General features: G+C 40.8%; 1 protein-coding gene across 3 annotated transcripts in view; it reads left to right on the plus strand.

The window, feature by feature from the left end:
* TESK2 (testis associated actin remodelling kinase 2) overlaps positions 1–13790 on the plus strand; it is a 79119-nt gene that overhangs the window by 43755 nt on the left and 21574 nt on the right. For all 3 annotated transcript variants that reach the window (XM_040072639.2, XM_058421719.1, XM_040072640.2), the window contains exon 5: positions 9828–9974. In XM_040072639.2, the coding sequence (XP_039928573.1) occupies positions 9828–9974 (147 nt within the window). The remainder of the gene's footprint in view (positions 1–9827; positions 9975–13790) is intronic.

Consider the following 13790-nt stretch of genomic DNA (forward strand, 5'->3'; position numbering starts at 1 on the left):
ATTGTGTTTCCTCTTCAGTGTCCTTTTTCCACTGGTTTTATTCTCTTCAGAGAAGTACAGCGTGTCTCTCCAACCTGAGAGATCCCCACATGAAAGACCCACACCAGTTTCCAAAGCTGAAGAGACCCATTCTTGTGCCCTTGAACCTGTCAAGAAGCACAGGTGCCTCTAGGAGCAGCCGTGCCCTGATCAACTGCAGAGGGCTACACCAAACCAGCTGTACTGGCTTTGTGGCAGGAGGGTCTGCCCTAACTATGTTTTTTGAAAGGGTACACGAGAAAGCAACAAAAATGAAAATTTTGTTTTCAGTGACGTTTCAGTATAGGTTATCAACTCTAAGAAAGCTGAGTGAGGGTCAAGAGAATGTGAGCACCCTTATCTGTTTTATCAGCCAAAGATGTCTCCCTTTTTGTTGAAATGATTCTGTAGACACTTGCACTAAGCTTGTTCCAACAACTGTGAGAGATCTGAATCAGGCTGATTAACAATAGGTGTTAACATGACAACTGTATGCAGCAGTGGATGCAAAATCAAATCTAAATATGGTACATACAATAGTATGGTAAATTAGACTGTTCAAAGTAAGTAGAGTTTAAGAAGCTTGCAGAAAAAGGAGGGGGAGTGGTGGTGGTTTTTAGAAAATGTCACACCGTTTAAACCTTATGTTGTAACTTTAAGGCTTCATGTATTATTTTGTAACAAAAAAACCCCAATGCCTCTAAGACAGTGAAGTTATTTCACAGAGGTTTAGACAAAGTACATATTCTTTACTTTAATAAGATTTTCCTTGGGAACCTGATATTTTTGTGAATTTTTTTAAAAGAAAAAAAGACTTCAGTCCCAAACACAGCTTGATGTGCTGCACATACCAAAAAAGTCCATTTAAAATCACACAAGGGGGCCTGGCTTTCAATGACAGGAGGCAGGAAATTTAGTGTTCTGACTGAAATTCCATCTCCATTTCATACTCTTGCAGCTTCATGTTGTGGCATATGTGGTGTGCTTGACCCTTTGGTTCTTTCTCCAGCAAAAAGGATACAGGGCTCCACAGGAGTTTCAGCTAAGTCTCTCTGATTTGTAGCTTTGCAGTTTTGAGTGCTTAAATATCAAAAGTCAGGTTTTTTGAAAGCATGTAAAGGACCTTATTTAAGTTAGGTGATATTTTAAAATTTTCCCCCTACATCTGGTGCCTTTTTTTTTTTTTTTTTTTTTTTTTTTTTTTTTTTTTTTTTTTTTTTTTTTTTTTTTTTTAAATGAATGGAAGCTCAACCATCTTGTCTGATTGCAGTGATCCGAGATCTGGGTTTCCAGAAAAACACTTAACAGAACATTTTTTAAATCTGTTTGGGTAGGTTGTACCTGGCCATGCAGAATGCAAGGGCCTTCATTTTGGAAGGAAATTAATGCTGCTCTCCCTGATCATGACACTTATTCTGAAAACAGAAATGTGGAATTGATTCTCAGAAAGTTACAGCAGAAAGCTCTGTTACAGGAAGCAAAAAGCTGACAAAAACGTTGTCTTCTGGAGGACACAAGCTGGCATTATAGGCACTGTCTGAGGAGGGAAGCTGGCAGGTCAGTTAAAGGAAAAACCTGCTGTGGGCTGGTGGTGAGCAGGTAAATTAAACACACAGGGCCAACTCTCCAGGCAAAGTCTGTGCTTTTACCAGAAGCAGGTAAGTGGTGAAAGCTCTGTGAGCCCTGCATTGTGCTGGGGGCAGTGGGAAGCTGCTTAGATACATCTGCACTGTGTGGTTAGGTGAGAAGGGTGGGTTCTCACAAAAACAAAGTTCAGATGTAAAAAGAACTATAATCAGAGACACTAAAAAAGTCCTCATGTAAAGGCAGAAGCCAAGACTTTAAAAAGTCTAACTTGAGATGCACAGTCTGTATTATGCATGCAGGTGCTAGATGAGAAGTGATGAGTGACCAGTTATTTCAGTGAGAACTTTTGAGCTCATAGTTAAACCTCCTTTTCTCTATTCCTCTCCTCTATTTTTAAAAATTAAATCTTGGCTTTAATTATTTTCCCTTCCTCTCTCACAGGAGGATGATCAACTTGTTTGATCACTTCAGAGCCTGTAATAGTGCACAAGCAACTTTTATTCATTATTTTCTTGGAGATTGATGCATCTGAATATGTTGTGTTCTGAGAACGGCTTGCTAAATACCTTGCTGGTGCTAACCTCTTCCTCCTTTTTAGAATGTCTCAAGGATAGAAGAAAGATAAGAGGCAGATAAATGTTCAGCTGCAAACAGCAAGTTCCATTGTCTCATTCCTTGTCTCCCTTCCCCCCATGTGAGGCACACACATGTGGGTGGGTGCTCTGTCTGTGGGTTGCGTGGGTTTTGGGGTGTTTTTGGGGGGGGGGGGCTGTTAGTATCTCTGTTCTGACACTCACGGTAAGCCAACTGGACTATTTGCCATTGCCTCAAGCAAAAAAAGAAAAACATTTTTGAATTTCAACCTCTGAGTTCTTTTATTGGTATCTAGGTTAACAAGAGTGAGAAGACGTAAACTTCTCAGCTCTCGTGGTATGGGGGGGAGAGAGAGGAGATGTGATTACTGTCTTGAGCACTAGATTTTCCTGTTACTTCTGTATATGAAGAGAGGCAGTCCAGATAGGTACTGTGATGCTGGCCACTTCTTGCCTTGGAATTTTTTCCTTACATATTTCCAGTAAATTCAATTTGTATGTAGTGCTTTTTCTTCTTTCCCCACTTTTTTAGCCTGGTTCCCAGGAAACATACTCTTGAATTAACAAGTGCTCTGTGGTTTCACTTCCTCATTTTGCTTTACTTATCAGCCATCCAAAACATTCAGAAACTGAGTTTCTGAGAAAATTCCTTTAAAGTTTGCTTTTGCACGCCACTATTAATAGAGAATCTTGGTGCCTTCCATAATTGCCAATAAAGTGTTTGAGCACCCTCAAGTGTAAGTGGACGTGGGAGTGTTGAAGCTTGGAAAAACACTCTTAAACAGCTCAAAGAGAGTATTCCTTATGCAGAATTTAAACAAAGTTTGTACTATGAGAGGTGTTCATTTGCTATAAGTTTTGCTCTCAGTAGATCCTTGTAGCTGTTTCACAGACTTCAAAAAGTGAAGCAAAGGGGTTATTTTTCTGTCATCTTGCAGGCATGTTATCTGTGGGCTGCTGCTGCTGGTATTTATGTTGGGAAGGTGAGAAAGACCTTATTTAAATAAGAGGCTCCTTGTCAGGGATTGCAGCTTCTCAGCAGAATTGAGTCTAGTATGTTTGAAATGCTGTCAGTGTGGATAGAGCCTTCTGCTCCTAACAGAAGTGTTATTGTAGAGATGCTGTTTGTCTTGCCTGTGTCAGCAACAAGGTACTTTCTCTTCTCTGTGTGCTAATTTATGCCATATCCCAGATTCTTATCTGCACTGAGACTGGGCTCCACTTAGAATCCAAATGGTTGTGACTTCACATTATAAATGCAGGGTTTTTTGGTCAGGCCTTCTTTGCTTTCTGGGTTTTTTTCTACTAATATAATTACAGGAAAAATGGTTATCAAGGTCAGTTTGTATAGATATACTGGGAGTGTTTTCCGGTTCCAACAAAATAAGCTTATTTCCTGCAGTATTACAGACCTGACTGTGAGTGAGCGTCCATAAAACTTCCTTCATCCATATGGGCTGCAGCAGTGCATTGTTGCTGTGTGCCTCAGCTGAAACCTAACCAACAAAAATCTGTTTGTAGCAGCAGGCAGCCAAGTGAACGTTACATTTTGATTGAATGAAATGACAGAAAAGGACTAAATTCAGCATACTTGACCATAAGAGCTGTTGGAATTAGGGAATTAAAGGAAGACAAATCTTGCTGAATTCTTTTCCATGCCAACACTTGAATGTTTGGAGTGCAACAAATGGTTTTCATTACAGCTCCTTCCTGAGTTAGTGCATGTTAATTCTTGTTTGCCCTTATAAAAGAAGCCGTGCCTGTACATGCCTTTTCAGAAGGAGGAGCCAATGAATTAATCAATGCTGCAACTGACACAGAAGAAGAAACAGAGGTAGATCTGTTGCCTTTCTTGGCTTTTGGTTCTGGATTCTGATGAGTGACCAGGCTATGGCAGTTGACAAAGCTGACCCTTTCCTCTGAGAATAGCTGGCACTTTAAAAATTTATTTTAATCCTGTAATGTTTAACATCTTTAAAGAAAAAACCCATAAATTTTTATTAAAGAACAGGATTGTTTGTATTGGTAGAAAAGCAGAAGAGAAATTGATTTTAGGTTACAGATTCTTTTCCTTTGGCTTTCAGGAACTGAGGAGCAGGAAAGTAAAGGGGCCTTCAGAGATGAAGACTCTCAGTTTTGCTTCTGTTCTTTCAATCAAGCTGTTTTTCCAAGCCTCTTGTGCCCTTCTGATCCTTCATGGAAAACTTCAAGCTTTGTCCTGAAATGTGTTAGCTTCACCTGTATTCTGTTTCAGTAATTGTGTGTTTCTCCCTGGCAGCATTAGCTGACCTGCTGACCAGAAGTATACTCACACAGCCCAAATCCAATATCCAACTTGTTCTGTTTCAGTGATTGTTTTGATTGATACAATCAATGGAAATGGAAGATTACTGCTCAAAACTACTTGGGTCAAGTGGTTTTGTAGATTTTTAAATTGTGGGATTTTTAACAACTGGAGGTCTATGAACCACCTTCAAATTTTAAGAAATGTCAATTTAATCTCATAGTCACTCTGTGTATCAACTTGTGGTATCTCATATTGTAGTTTTGAACATGGTGATACTGTCTTTCTTTTGCAGTTCTGCACAGTTGAAGGTAATGAAAACAGTTTGGGGAAAGGAAGAAACTTCCAGGCCTTACAGTGTAGATAATTATGCCAGTTGTGGCAGAAGGGTACACTGGCTTGTACAGAAGCATTCAGAGTAGTCACTTAAACTGCAGAGTGTGACAGGTAACTTTAAACATATGAGAACTGAAGATGAGGCTGTCTTCCTTGAGACAGGTGGTTGAAAACTGGTTTTAAATTTCTGCAGAAAGCTTAGTGAAGAGCTCTCAACTTCCTTTTATTAGGCATGAGAGTTACCTTCTTACTTTCAGCATTAGAAATGGCACAAATGTGCAAGCTCTGTCTATTTTGACACTCTTCAATGCATTTGTCAACAGAGTCTACAATACTTTATTTTGCTTTCCAGGTCTCCCTTTGGAGTACAGATACTTATTCTGGGTTTTGCTCTGGTGTTTCTCATGCCACACCATACAGAAGGTGCTACTGCCACAGTTCTAGCTTCTCTTTTCTCCTGTATCTCTACCTGTTTCTTCAATGCATTTTTGCTGTATATTGATTTGTTGCTGTTTCAGTATTTGTCTTGTAATATTCTGAGTCTCTGGAGCTCTTACTCTTTACTTGCCTCATTTGATTTGTCACCTTAAATGCACCCTCCACATCATCTTTTCTTAACCACTTAATGCCTTGTCTTCAGCAACATTTGGCTGAAGTACAGGAGTGCCTTGTGGTTATTTGCTGATTTTTAAATGACAGGCAGTGACATTTAAAGTCATCTAAATAGCACGCCAACTTTTTTTTCTGGCTTTCCTGTGCAATATCTGTTGGTTTATTTTTATCAGACCTACACAGTGAAACAGCATTGGTTTTCAAAATAGCATTGAAAACTCTTTGCAATTCCTGTCAGTCTTCCTGCTCAGACTTGGCAATATTTGGAGTCTGTTTTTTGGGAAATAACTGCTAGAATTGTGTGAATCTGATATGCTTCTAGTTCTTGTATTAGTGTTTAAACTTCAATTTTGAATTTTGAAGCTAAAATCTGACAGCTGAAGTTCATTATTAGTCTCTTGAAATGAAGCATGTAATGCTGTGCCTAAGTACTGTTATATGTTGAATTTCTATCCATCCTTCATTTCATATGCTTGAGTCTGATAATGTGACTGCAGTTGTGTTACCAGGCAGCAGTCCTATTATGCTGATTTTAGGTTAAAGTAGCATGACTGTTGTATGGGGATAAGTTATACACTGCTGCTACTGCATTTCACAGCAGTAAATTATAACATCAGAAACCTCTTCAAGGTTCTTTGATCCAGAAACCATCTGTGCTTGGCTGAGCTTCTGAGTAATGTGTCCTTCAAAGAAGCTACTGCCCCCTTTCTTCATAACAATTGGGAGAGGTACCACAAATGCAGTTCAGCTGAACATTTGTTTTCACAACAAAGGTATGAGCGCTTACCTCAGATTTTTTTAAGAAATGATATTTTTTGTGGACTAAGATGCCAAGGTCTTTTAAATGAGTGTTCAACTTGCTGTGTTAAGTTGTAGTAAATGCAAAAATAAACAACCTATAGCTGTTGCTTTCAGACTGGTAACCAGATAAGCTAGCTGTTGGTGTCCAGTTACATGAGAGAAAAGCAGCATGAGGAATAAAGGGTAGCTGTTTCACTGCAACCTGATGATCCAGGGTTTGAAAAGGTCTGAACGCTGCCCCACTTAGCTGTGATGTCTCTAAGAAATGTAGTGCCCTTTGCTTTCATTGTCATAGCTTAGTTAGATCTCTGTTCCAATTGCTTGTAGACTTAGGTGATGGCTGTTGTTATTGTAGTAGAATAATGCTTTGAGATAATGTGTGTGCTGTAGCCTTACTTGTACCAGTACTGTGTCAGGGACAAAATAAAATCTAGTGTTGTCTTTGGGAGAGGTGCATTTTCTGTCCTTCAGGGTACTCTTACCACACAGACCTGATTTGTGCCAGTAAGAGATTGAGAAACAAGTATTTTTCCCTTTCAGTTGCACTGGCAATTAGGAAGTAATGTACATAGTTTTGTGTCTGTCCTGAAAAGGCATTGTTGAAGTCCTTTGAAAAAAATAGGCCATCAGGCTGGCTGTTTGCATTATCAGCCTGAATGACTGGAAGAATTGGATTACTTACATGACACTGAGGGAGCACTGTACAGTGCTTGCCTTAGGAACAATTCATGCCTCTGCATGCAAATATTACCTGCTGGCCAGCTAAAACCTGAGATCAACTAAAGCCTTAAAAGATGTCTAGGAAAATCTTAGTTCAGTTGTTCACTTGATGATTAGCCTCGTGTGCTTCATAGGCATAGAAATTAGAGCCAAAGGCAGGACTCACCTCTGTGCTAAATGAGGGCTGTGCACTTGCTGGGTGGCACTTTTGGAGCGAGGCCTGGTAGGTTTTGTAGATATGCTGGAAACGGGTTTGGCTGTCACTTTTGTGGCTGGTGGATGCTGTGTCCAATGTGTGTGTCACCTGTTGCCCAGCCATGCTAGAATCTAGGCCTTGCAGTTAAGATGGGTGAATGACCCTGCGAGCCAGTTTGACTGGAAGAGTGCTGCAGGAACGGATGTATTGGATGCACTTAACTAATATGGCAACAATGGATCGAATCAGTACGCTGCTGTGTTGAAAGGGAAAGCAAAAGCATGCTCGATATAGTAGCCAGCTATTGTCCCATTTCATTGTGTGTGTCAATACTCTTAGGGGCTGCTCGTTTATTAGCATTTCTGGAGCAATTTGTGTCATGGAATGGCACAGTTCAAAGAGCAGAAAATGGAAGCTAGGTCAGTGATTCCCTCCCCCCTTGCATTGTCTTTCCGATGAATTCAAGTCTGGTGATGCTTTATGGATGGTCTGTCACTGGCCTGTCAGAAAGGTGAAATGGTTTGGGATAATTGCTAAGTATCATTTTATAACTGGGTTATTCAGCCAGGTGCTTTGGTGCTTTCCGTTCCAGGTTGGTCAGTATTGTTCTGATTTGAACATGACTGCATGAGAAGAGCTGTTCACACTGTTTCACGGAGGCTGGGAATATAAAAGATGTTACTGTAGAAACCTTAGTTGCCATTTTTTCCTTAAGCATGATAGCAACTTATGTTAAAGAAAACCTAATTTTATTGAGCATGTGGGGGTTTTTTTGTTGTTGTTGGGTTTTGCTTGGTTGTTTTTTTATTAATTTCCTTGCATGCTGTCTAAGGTCATTTAGCTCCCTTAGGGGTTCAGATAAAAGAAATTAGAAAGATCAAAGCTGGAAAAGCTGAAAGCAGCTTTGTTTCCAACACTGAACCAGGTTGGCTGCAGCTCTAGTTGGTCTTGCAAGTCTCTGAGGATGGAGATTGCATACCCTCAGAGTGACCTGTTGCAGAGCTGCTCTGCTCTCCTGGCACATGAACTCCTAGCACAAGGGACAGGTTGTTTTGGAGAGAAGGGGGGTCATGCCCTGGCCTGCCGGTGGAACGCGCTGTGCCTGGGCTGGGATGAGCCCCGTTCCCGAGGGGTGCGCGCAGGAGCCCCGTTCCCGAGGGGTGCGCGCAGGAGCCCCGTTCCCGAGGGGTGCACGCAGGAGCCCCGTTCCCGAGGGGTGCGCGCAGGAGCCCCGTTCCCGAGGGGTGCGCGCAGGAGCCCCGGCTGCTTTGTGGCGCCCCCTCCCGATGGGCTCTGTGCCACGTAAATTTGCTTTATGCCTCTCTGACCCGACAATTTTGGCTCCTCAAATAGTTCAGTGTAGAACCCGTGTATCGGCTGCAAGGGTTTACAGAATTCACTGGTGAGATCAGCAATTGGTGGACCTGAGCTGTAAGGAAGGAGTTGTTCCTTGCAGACTGTTCGGGAGGTGACCTGTGACCCCCAAACTTACCAGTAGAATCCAACTGTGTGTTCTTTCCATGCTGTAGCACAGTCTCAGGAGATCAGCTACATCCATCTACACTGCAGGGTGTATGGCTCATGTTTGCTTCCTGTCCCAGGCTCCAAGACACAAAGAAGAGCAACAAAATACAAGCAGGTTGCAAAGTTTCTGAAACAACAAGAGCTGCAATCAAGATTTTTCTTTTTAACATGAAGATGGTTGTGCATGCAGGAAAGTCATTTGAGAGAGTGTTGGAGACCTATGTGGCACAGAGAAGTGAAATTGGTACAGTCTGCTCAGGGGTACATGTGTGGGCCAGGCTTGGGAGCAAATAGTCCTGTCTGCTTCACTCGGGTTTCCTTGACAGAAGTCACTGCATTGCTGCCCGGTTTTCCTTCTGGAGCAAGCTACTCTTGCTTGTGTAAGAGGGAGTGTAACAAGAAGCTGCCTAAACACTAGGTAGCTGCTGGTGTGGTATAAAGGGTCCATACATAAAGCATAAGCTGTGCTGCTGTAATGATTATTCAAGCCCTGGAGCTGCCGTGTCTTGACCTGGGCTACATTACCTAGTATCATTTAGGTGCTGCTTTGTTTCACTGTCTCTTGTAGCATTTATCTTTTACTTAATGTGCTTTCCTTTTCATGAGGGCTGCCATTTGATGGGTTGATGTAGTACTGAACACAATGGGAATCATATTGCTGATTAGAACTTGTAGATACAGCAGTGAAAAAACACAACTCACAGCAGCACATTGTAATATTTTTCTTTGATGTTGTTTCAGTTTAAGGAAACTGGGAACTTGATCAGGCTCCATGACCTGCACTTGGATACTTAGCTCTGCCTTTGTTGATTAACTCTATATGAAAGTCAGCTCTGCATCGTTTTTGCCCTAATTTTCCTCAAGCTGAAATGAGAGGGTGATATGATATTGTAGATTTTTCTGAAGGGTCTATTTAAATACCATGGAGTTAATACAGTGGTGGCTGTTGCGTCTTTAACACAAGGGCATTGGTACAGGTGGTGAAGGGAAATATTTTCAGCTTCTCTTGACCTGCAAACTTTGTGCCTGCCGAGCCCATATGAAAAAAAAGGTTTTAATGTGTAACTGAGCCAGCGTCACTTGTAGTGATGAATTTTACATTCCTGACAAAATATTAAGTTAATGATTAATTAGAAATGTTGCTTTGTCTTTTCAGTACATCAATTGTGGTAACCTGGAACAGCTACTAGATGGCAACCAGCATCTGCCCTGGACAGTGAGGGTGAAACTGGCATATGACATTGCTATGGGAATCAGTTATCTTCACTATAAAGGCATTTTTCACCGAGACCTTACGTCCAAGGTACCGTTTATAAAATTAGGGGAACTTCCTAATGAAGGTACTGTAGCTCATTGCTGGATTTTCTCCCTTCCTCCATTCCATGCAGAGAACTGCTACTGTATAATCTAAGACATTTTGGGAAACAAATTGAAATGCAGTTTATAGAATTTAAACTTTCCTCAAACAGTGTTCATAGTTTGTATGGAAACTAGAGAAATTATTATTGTGAAGGAAGATCATCCCTTAAATGAGTTCAGATTAGAATTTCTCATAAAGCAGCTCCACAGTTCTTTTAGTTCTGAATTCTGGTTCAGTAAAGTATTTAAATCCCTGGATAATTAAGCACAACAACCTAACATTTGGAACAGGTTAATCATATAAAGAACCCAAATTGAGGGGATTATTAGAAATACACTTCAAAATCTACTTGTTGTTTTTGTTTCCTTGTGTATTTCACAAGTTTTCTTCTGTAGGAAGAGTGACCTTTCGGTACTAATTCTGCATTAAGTGCTGTGTACAATCCTGGTTTATGTTTCTTTCATTTTTAAAGTCAGTAAGATCAAAATAGTTTGCCTAAAATTTTCAAAACATGAAATTTCTTTCAGAATAATATATCAGTGGCAGAGTTTTCAACGGACATAGATTTACTTTTTCTAGTTGCTTTGGTGACAACTTGCATGAACTTAGTTGGCTGAAGTAGCTGGATAATTCAAACTCAGCTAGAAATACTGACACAGGAGTACTAAGCTGTGTGTGCAGATTGTCCCAGTGTTCACACTTGCTCTTACCACCCCTTGCAGCCTGTGCTGAGGGCTCTGCTGTCCTGTCTGTCCTGGTGGCTGGTGCTAATGAGTTGGTTTAAACTCACCGGGGGCCTGCAACATGAAAGTCCTTCAAAACTGTTTTTGAGAAGGCTTCATCATGTCACTTCAATCAGAAGAATCCAGAAGAATGTTAATTTAGTCTAAAAGGGAATATTTTTTAGTTTTTAAAAATAAAACCACAACAGAGTATGTTTGCCAATGAGGCTACTAGTCCTTTCATCCACTTTTAGGCATTTTTTTTAAAGCTTCCTTACTGCAGTGTTAAACAGATGTAGAGTGTGCATTTAGTCAAGGTGAAAAAAAAGTCCAGCTGGTAGATGAAAGAAGTATTTTGGTGAAGTCATAAAATACTTTCTTGGCTGTTCTTTCAAGTGAAAGGCACTGAATTCTGTAAGGAAGAGTATAAAATTTATGAAAAATGCCCAGACTGGGCGTCATGTCACTTTGACATGATGCACTCAGAAAGCTCCATTTCAGTCACCTTGGGGTGTGCAGATAAGAAATGCATAAAAGTATCTGAAAAGACAACTTGGTATTCCCCTTTCTTTTTCAGTTCAGAATGTATTTTAGTGCATTTAGGAGTAGAGTTACTGCAAGGAACCAAAGTAACTAAGGAGAACTCTGTGCCTGCAGCATTTATTGTAACACGTTCTGTGATGGTCAGTCTTAGGAAAATCCAGTTCCTGGGATCCCTGTGAATGCCTTTGTTCCAAGCTTTACATAACTATGTCATTCTCTGGAGCTGCCCTGTCAATGCTTCAATGTTATCTATTGTTGGATGCCAATTGTTTAGAAAGCTGCACCCGCTGGGAGGGGTGCGGGACATCCAGCAAGAGCAAGCTCATCAGAGGCCAGGGGAAGTAGCTAAGGTTATTCAAAAACAAATGAACAACAAATCAAACCCTAAGAATTTACTAGCAGTTACACTGTATTTGCATGGCTCTTAGCACTAAAGTTGCAGTATCTTTTGTGGGTCATATCAGAAGCTGTCAGCTTTAAGAATAATACAGAATTTAATTGATGACAGCTATGGTCTGAATTTTTCAATTTCTTGGGCATTTGGTTTTTTTGTTTGTTTTATTTTTATTTTTAAGTTTAATTTTTTTTTTAATGTGATGTATACACTTTCCTTCTTCTGTTTGGAAAGGAAGTAGATGAAACACCTGGCCTTAAACACTCACGTTAAGCAACTCATGGATTTTATTAGCATATTTAGGTATTGATAAAATAAACTTTAAATCTGTTGGGCAAACTACTCCCCTTTTGGGCAAATGTTTACCCTGCTGGCTGGCTAAGTTTTAAAAGAGTAACTTTGTTCCAAAGCAAAACAATGAAGATAACCATAGGAAAAACCTGTCACCAAAATTTTCAGGTCTTAGTTTATGGCTTTGGGCTACTGCTTGAGAAGATGCCTTGGCTTTTACCAGGTTTGTACTGGTGATAGGATGAGTTGTCTTCATTCTTACTAGTAAAGAGTCAGTGAGTGAGCAAGGAGGAAGATGTGATGAATTCTTTCGTTGGGAGAGAACTTGGATTGAACAAGGGCAAATTCAATACTATTCTGTATTGTCCTTCTTTCTTCAGTAAACTTCACTAATTGACAGGATGGCTTTATTATTCAAATGAAGGCTAAAACAAGGGTTTAGACATCTGCGAAAGTCAGAACAGACTGAGTTTGCAAGGTGGGACAGTGGAGCATTTTTCTATGAAACTTGCTGGCCTTGACTGAAGCGTGAACAGAACGAAACTGAGACTTCCTGTGCAGGAATGTCTCCATGCTTTACATGTTACACTTGGGACAGTAGTCCACTGACTGTCCCTTTAATATGAATTTTACTAATTTTAATTAATTTAGACCCATACTTCTGCCTTTCTGTTTCTGGCAGACCTCTAATTCCTGCATCTTCCTGGAGTGTGGATGGTGTGATACATAAATTTTACTGTGTCACTTATGGCAGCAGAGTTGTCTTGCTTTTAGCATTATATGTATATTTGATACCTAACAATTTAAATAAAGAAAAGTTCCTGTCCAATCTAAGATTGGAAAATAAGTGGGTTGGGCCATTAGTGTCCAGCGGGGTGATCTCTCTTCCTAATTGCACCATGTGGAGAGGAGCAGAACAGCACTGATACTGCAGGAGGCCAGAGGGAAGAACAGTAGAGAAGAGTAGATGTAGGTCATTATAGTCGATGTGACAGCCCACGGGGATGTCAGCCCTCATATCCCACTGGTGCCCTTCCTGATGTCCTTCTGTCAAAAAGAGAGGCAGCACTTGTTAGAAGGGATGTGCTGGCCCGACAGCCGCTGCTTCCCCATGTCAAGAGCAGCTCAGTGCCTGGGCTGCTGTAGCTGATCAGGCTGAGCTGCCCTAGCTGATAGCAACAGCCTGGCTTGAATCTGGCTGAAGGTACGAGTGGTCACACTGGCCATTTGCAGCCTGCACAGAGTAGGGGTGTGGGCAGAGTGACTTGGACTTTTTATAGGACAAGAAATGTGGTGTCCGCACTTTCAACTTGTCATGAAAAGATTTTCATGGAAGTGAAGCCATGGATGGGTTCTGACAGCCAGCCTCCTTGGCTTATTCCCTGCCCCCTATCCATATCACCACAAACCCCATGAATTGTTTTTCACTGGGGCCTCGCTGAGAGCGCAGGAGGATTTGCATCCTGGAATCACAGGAATTTTCTTAATCTTTCAGTGATTGTGAAGGAGTTCTGGTTATTAATTTTAACTGAAAATCTTAGTCGTAGGAGATGCAATCATTAAAACAGAAATCATGTTGTGAAAGTGTTTCAATAGAAGCAACTGAATTGTGATATAGTTTGTTCTTGGTGTGACTTGGTTTTACAGCATTCTAGCTGTTGTAATTTACAATTAAAATAGCCGTGTTTGGGAAAGCATGGGGAAGAAGTATCCAGCCTGCAAAAAGAATATAACAAAATTCCTTTGTACCTCACCCCTCAAAACAAGCATCTTACAGCTACACATAGTTTCTTCAACACCTTATTTGCA

This window comes from Hirundo rustica, chromosome 9 (genome assembly GCF_015227805.2).
Source record: "Hirundo rustica isolate bHirRus1 chromosome 9, bHirRus1.pri.v3, whole genome shotgun sequence".
Lineage (NCBI taxonomy): Eukaryota > Metazoa > Chordata > Aves > Passeriformes > Hirundinidae > Hirundo > Hirundo rustica.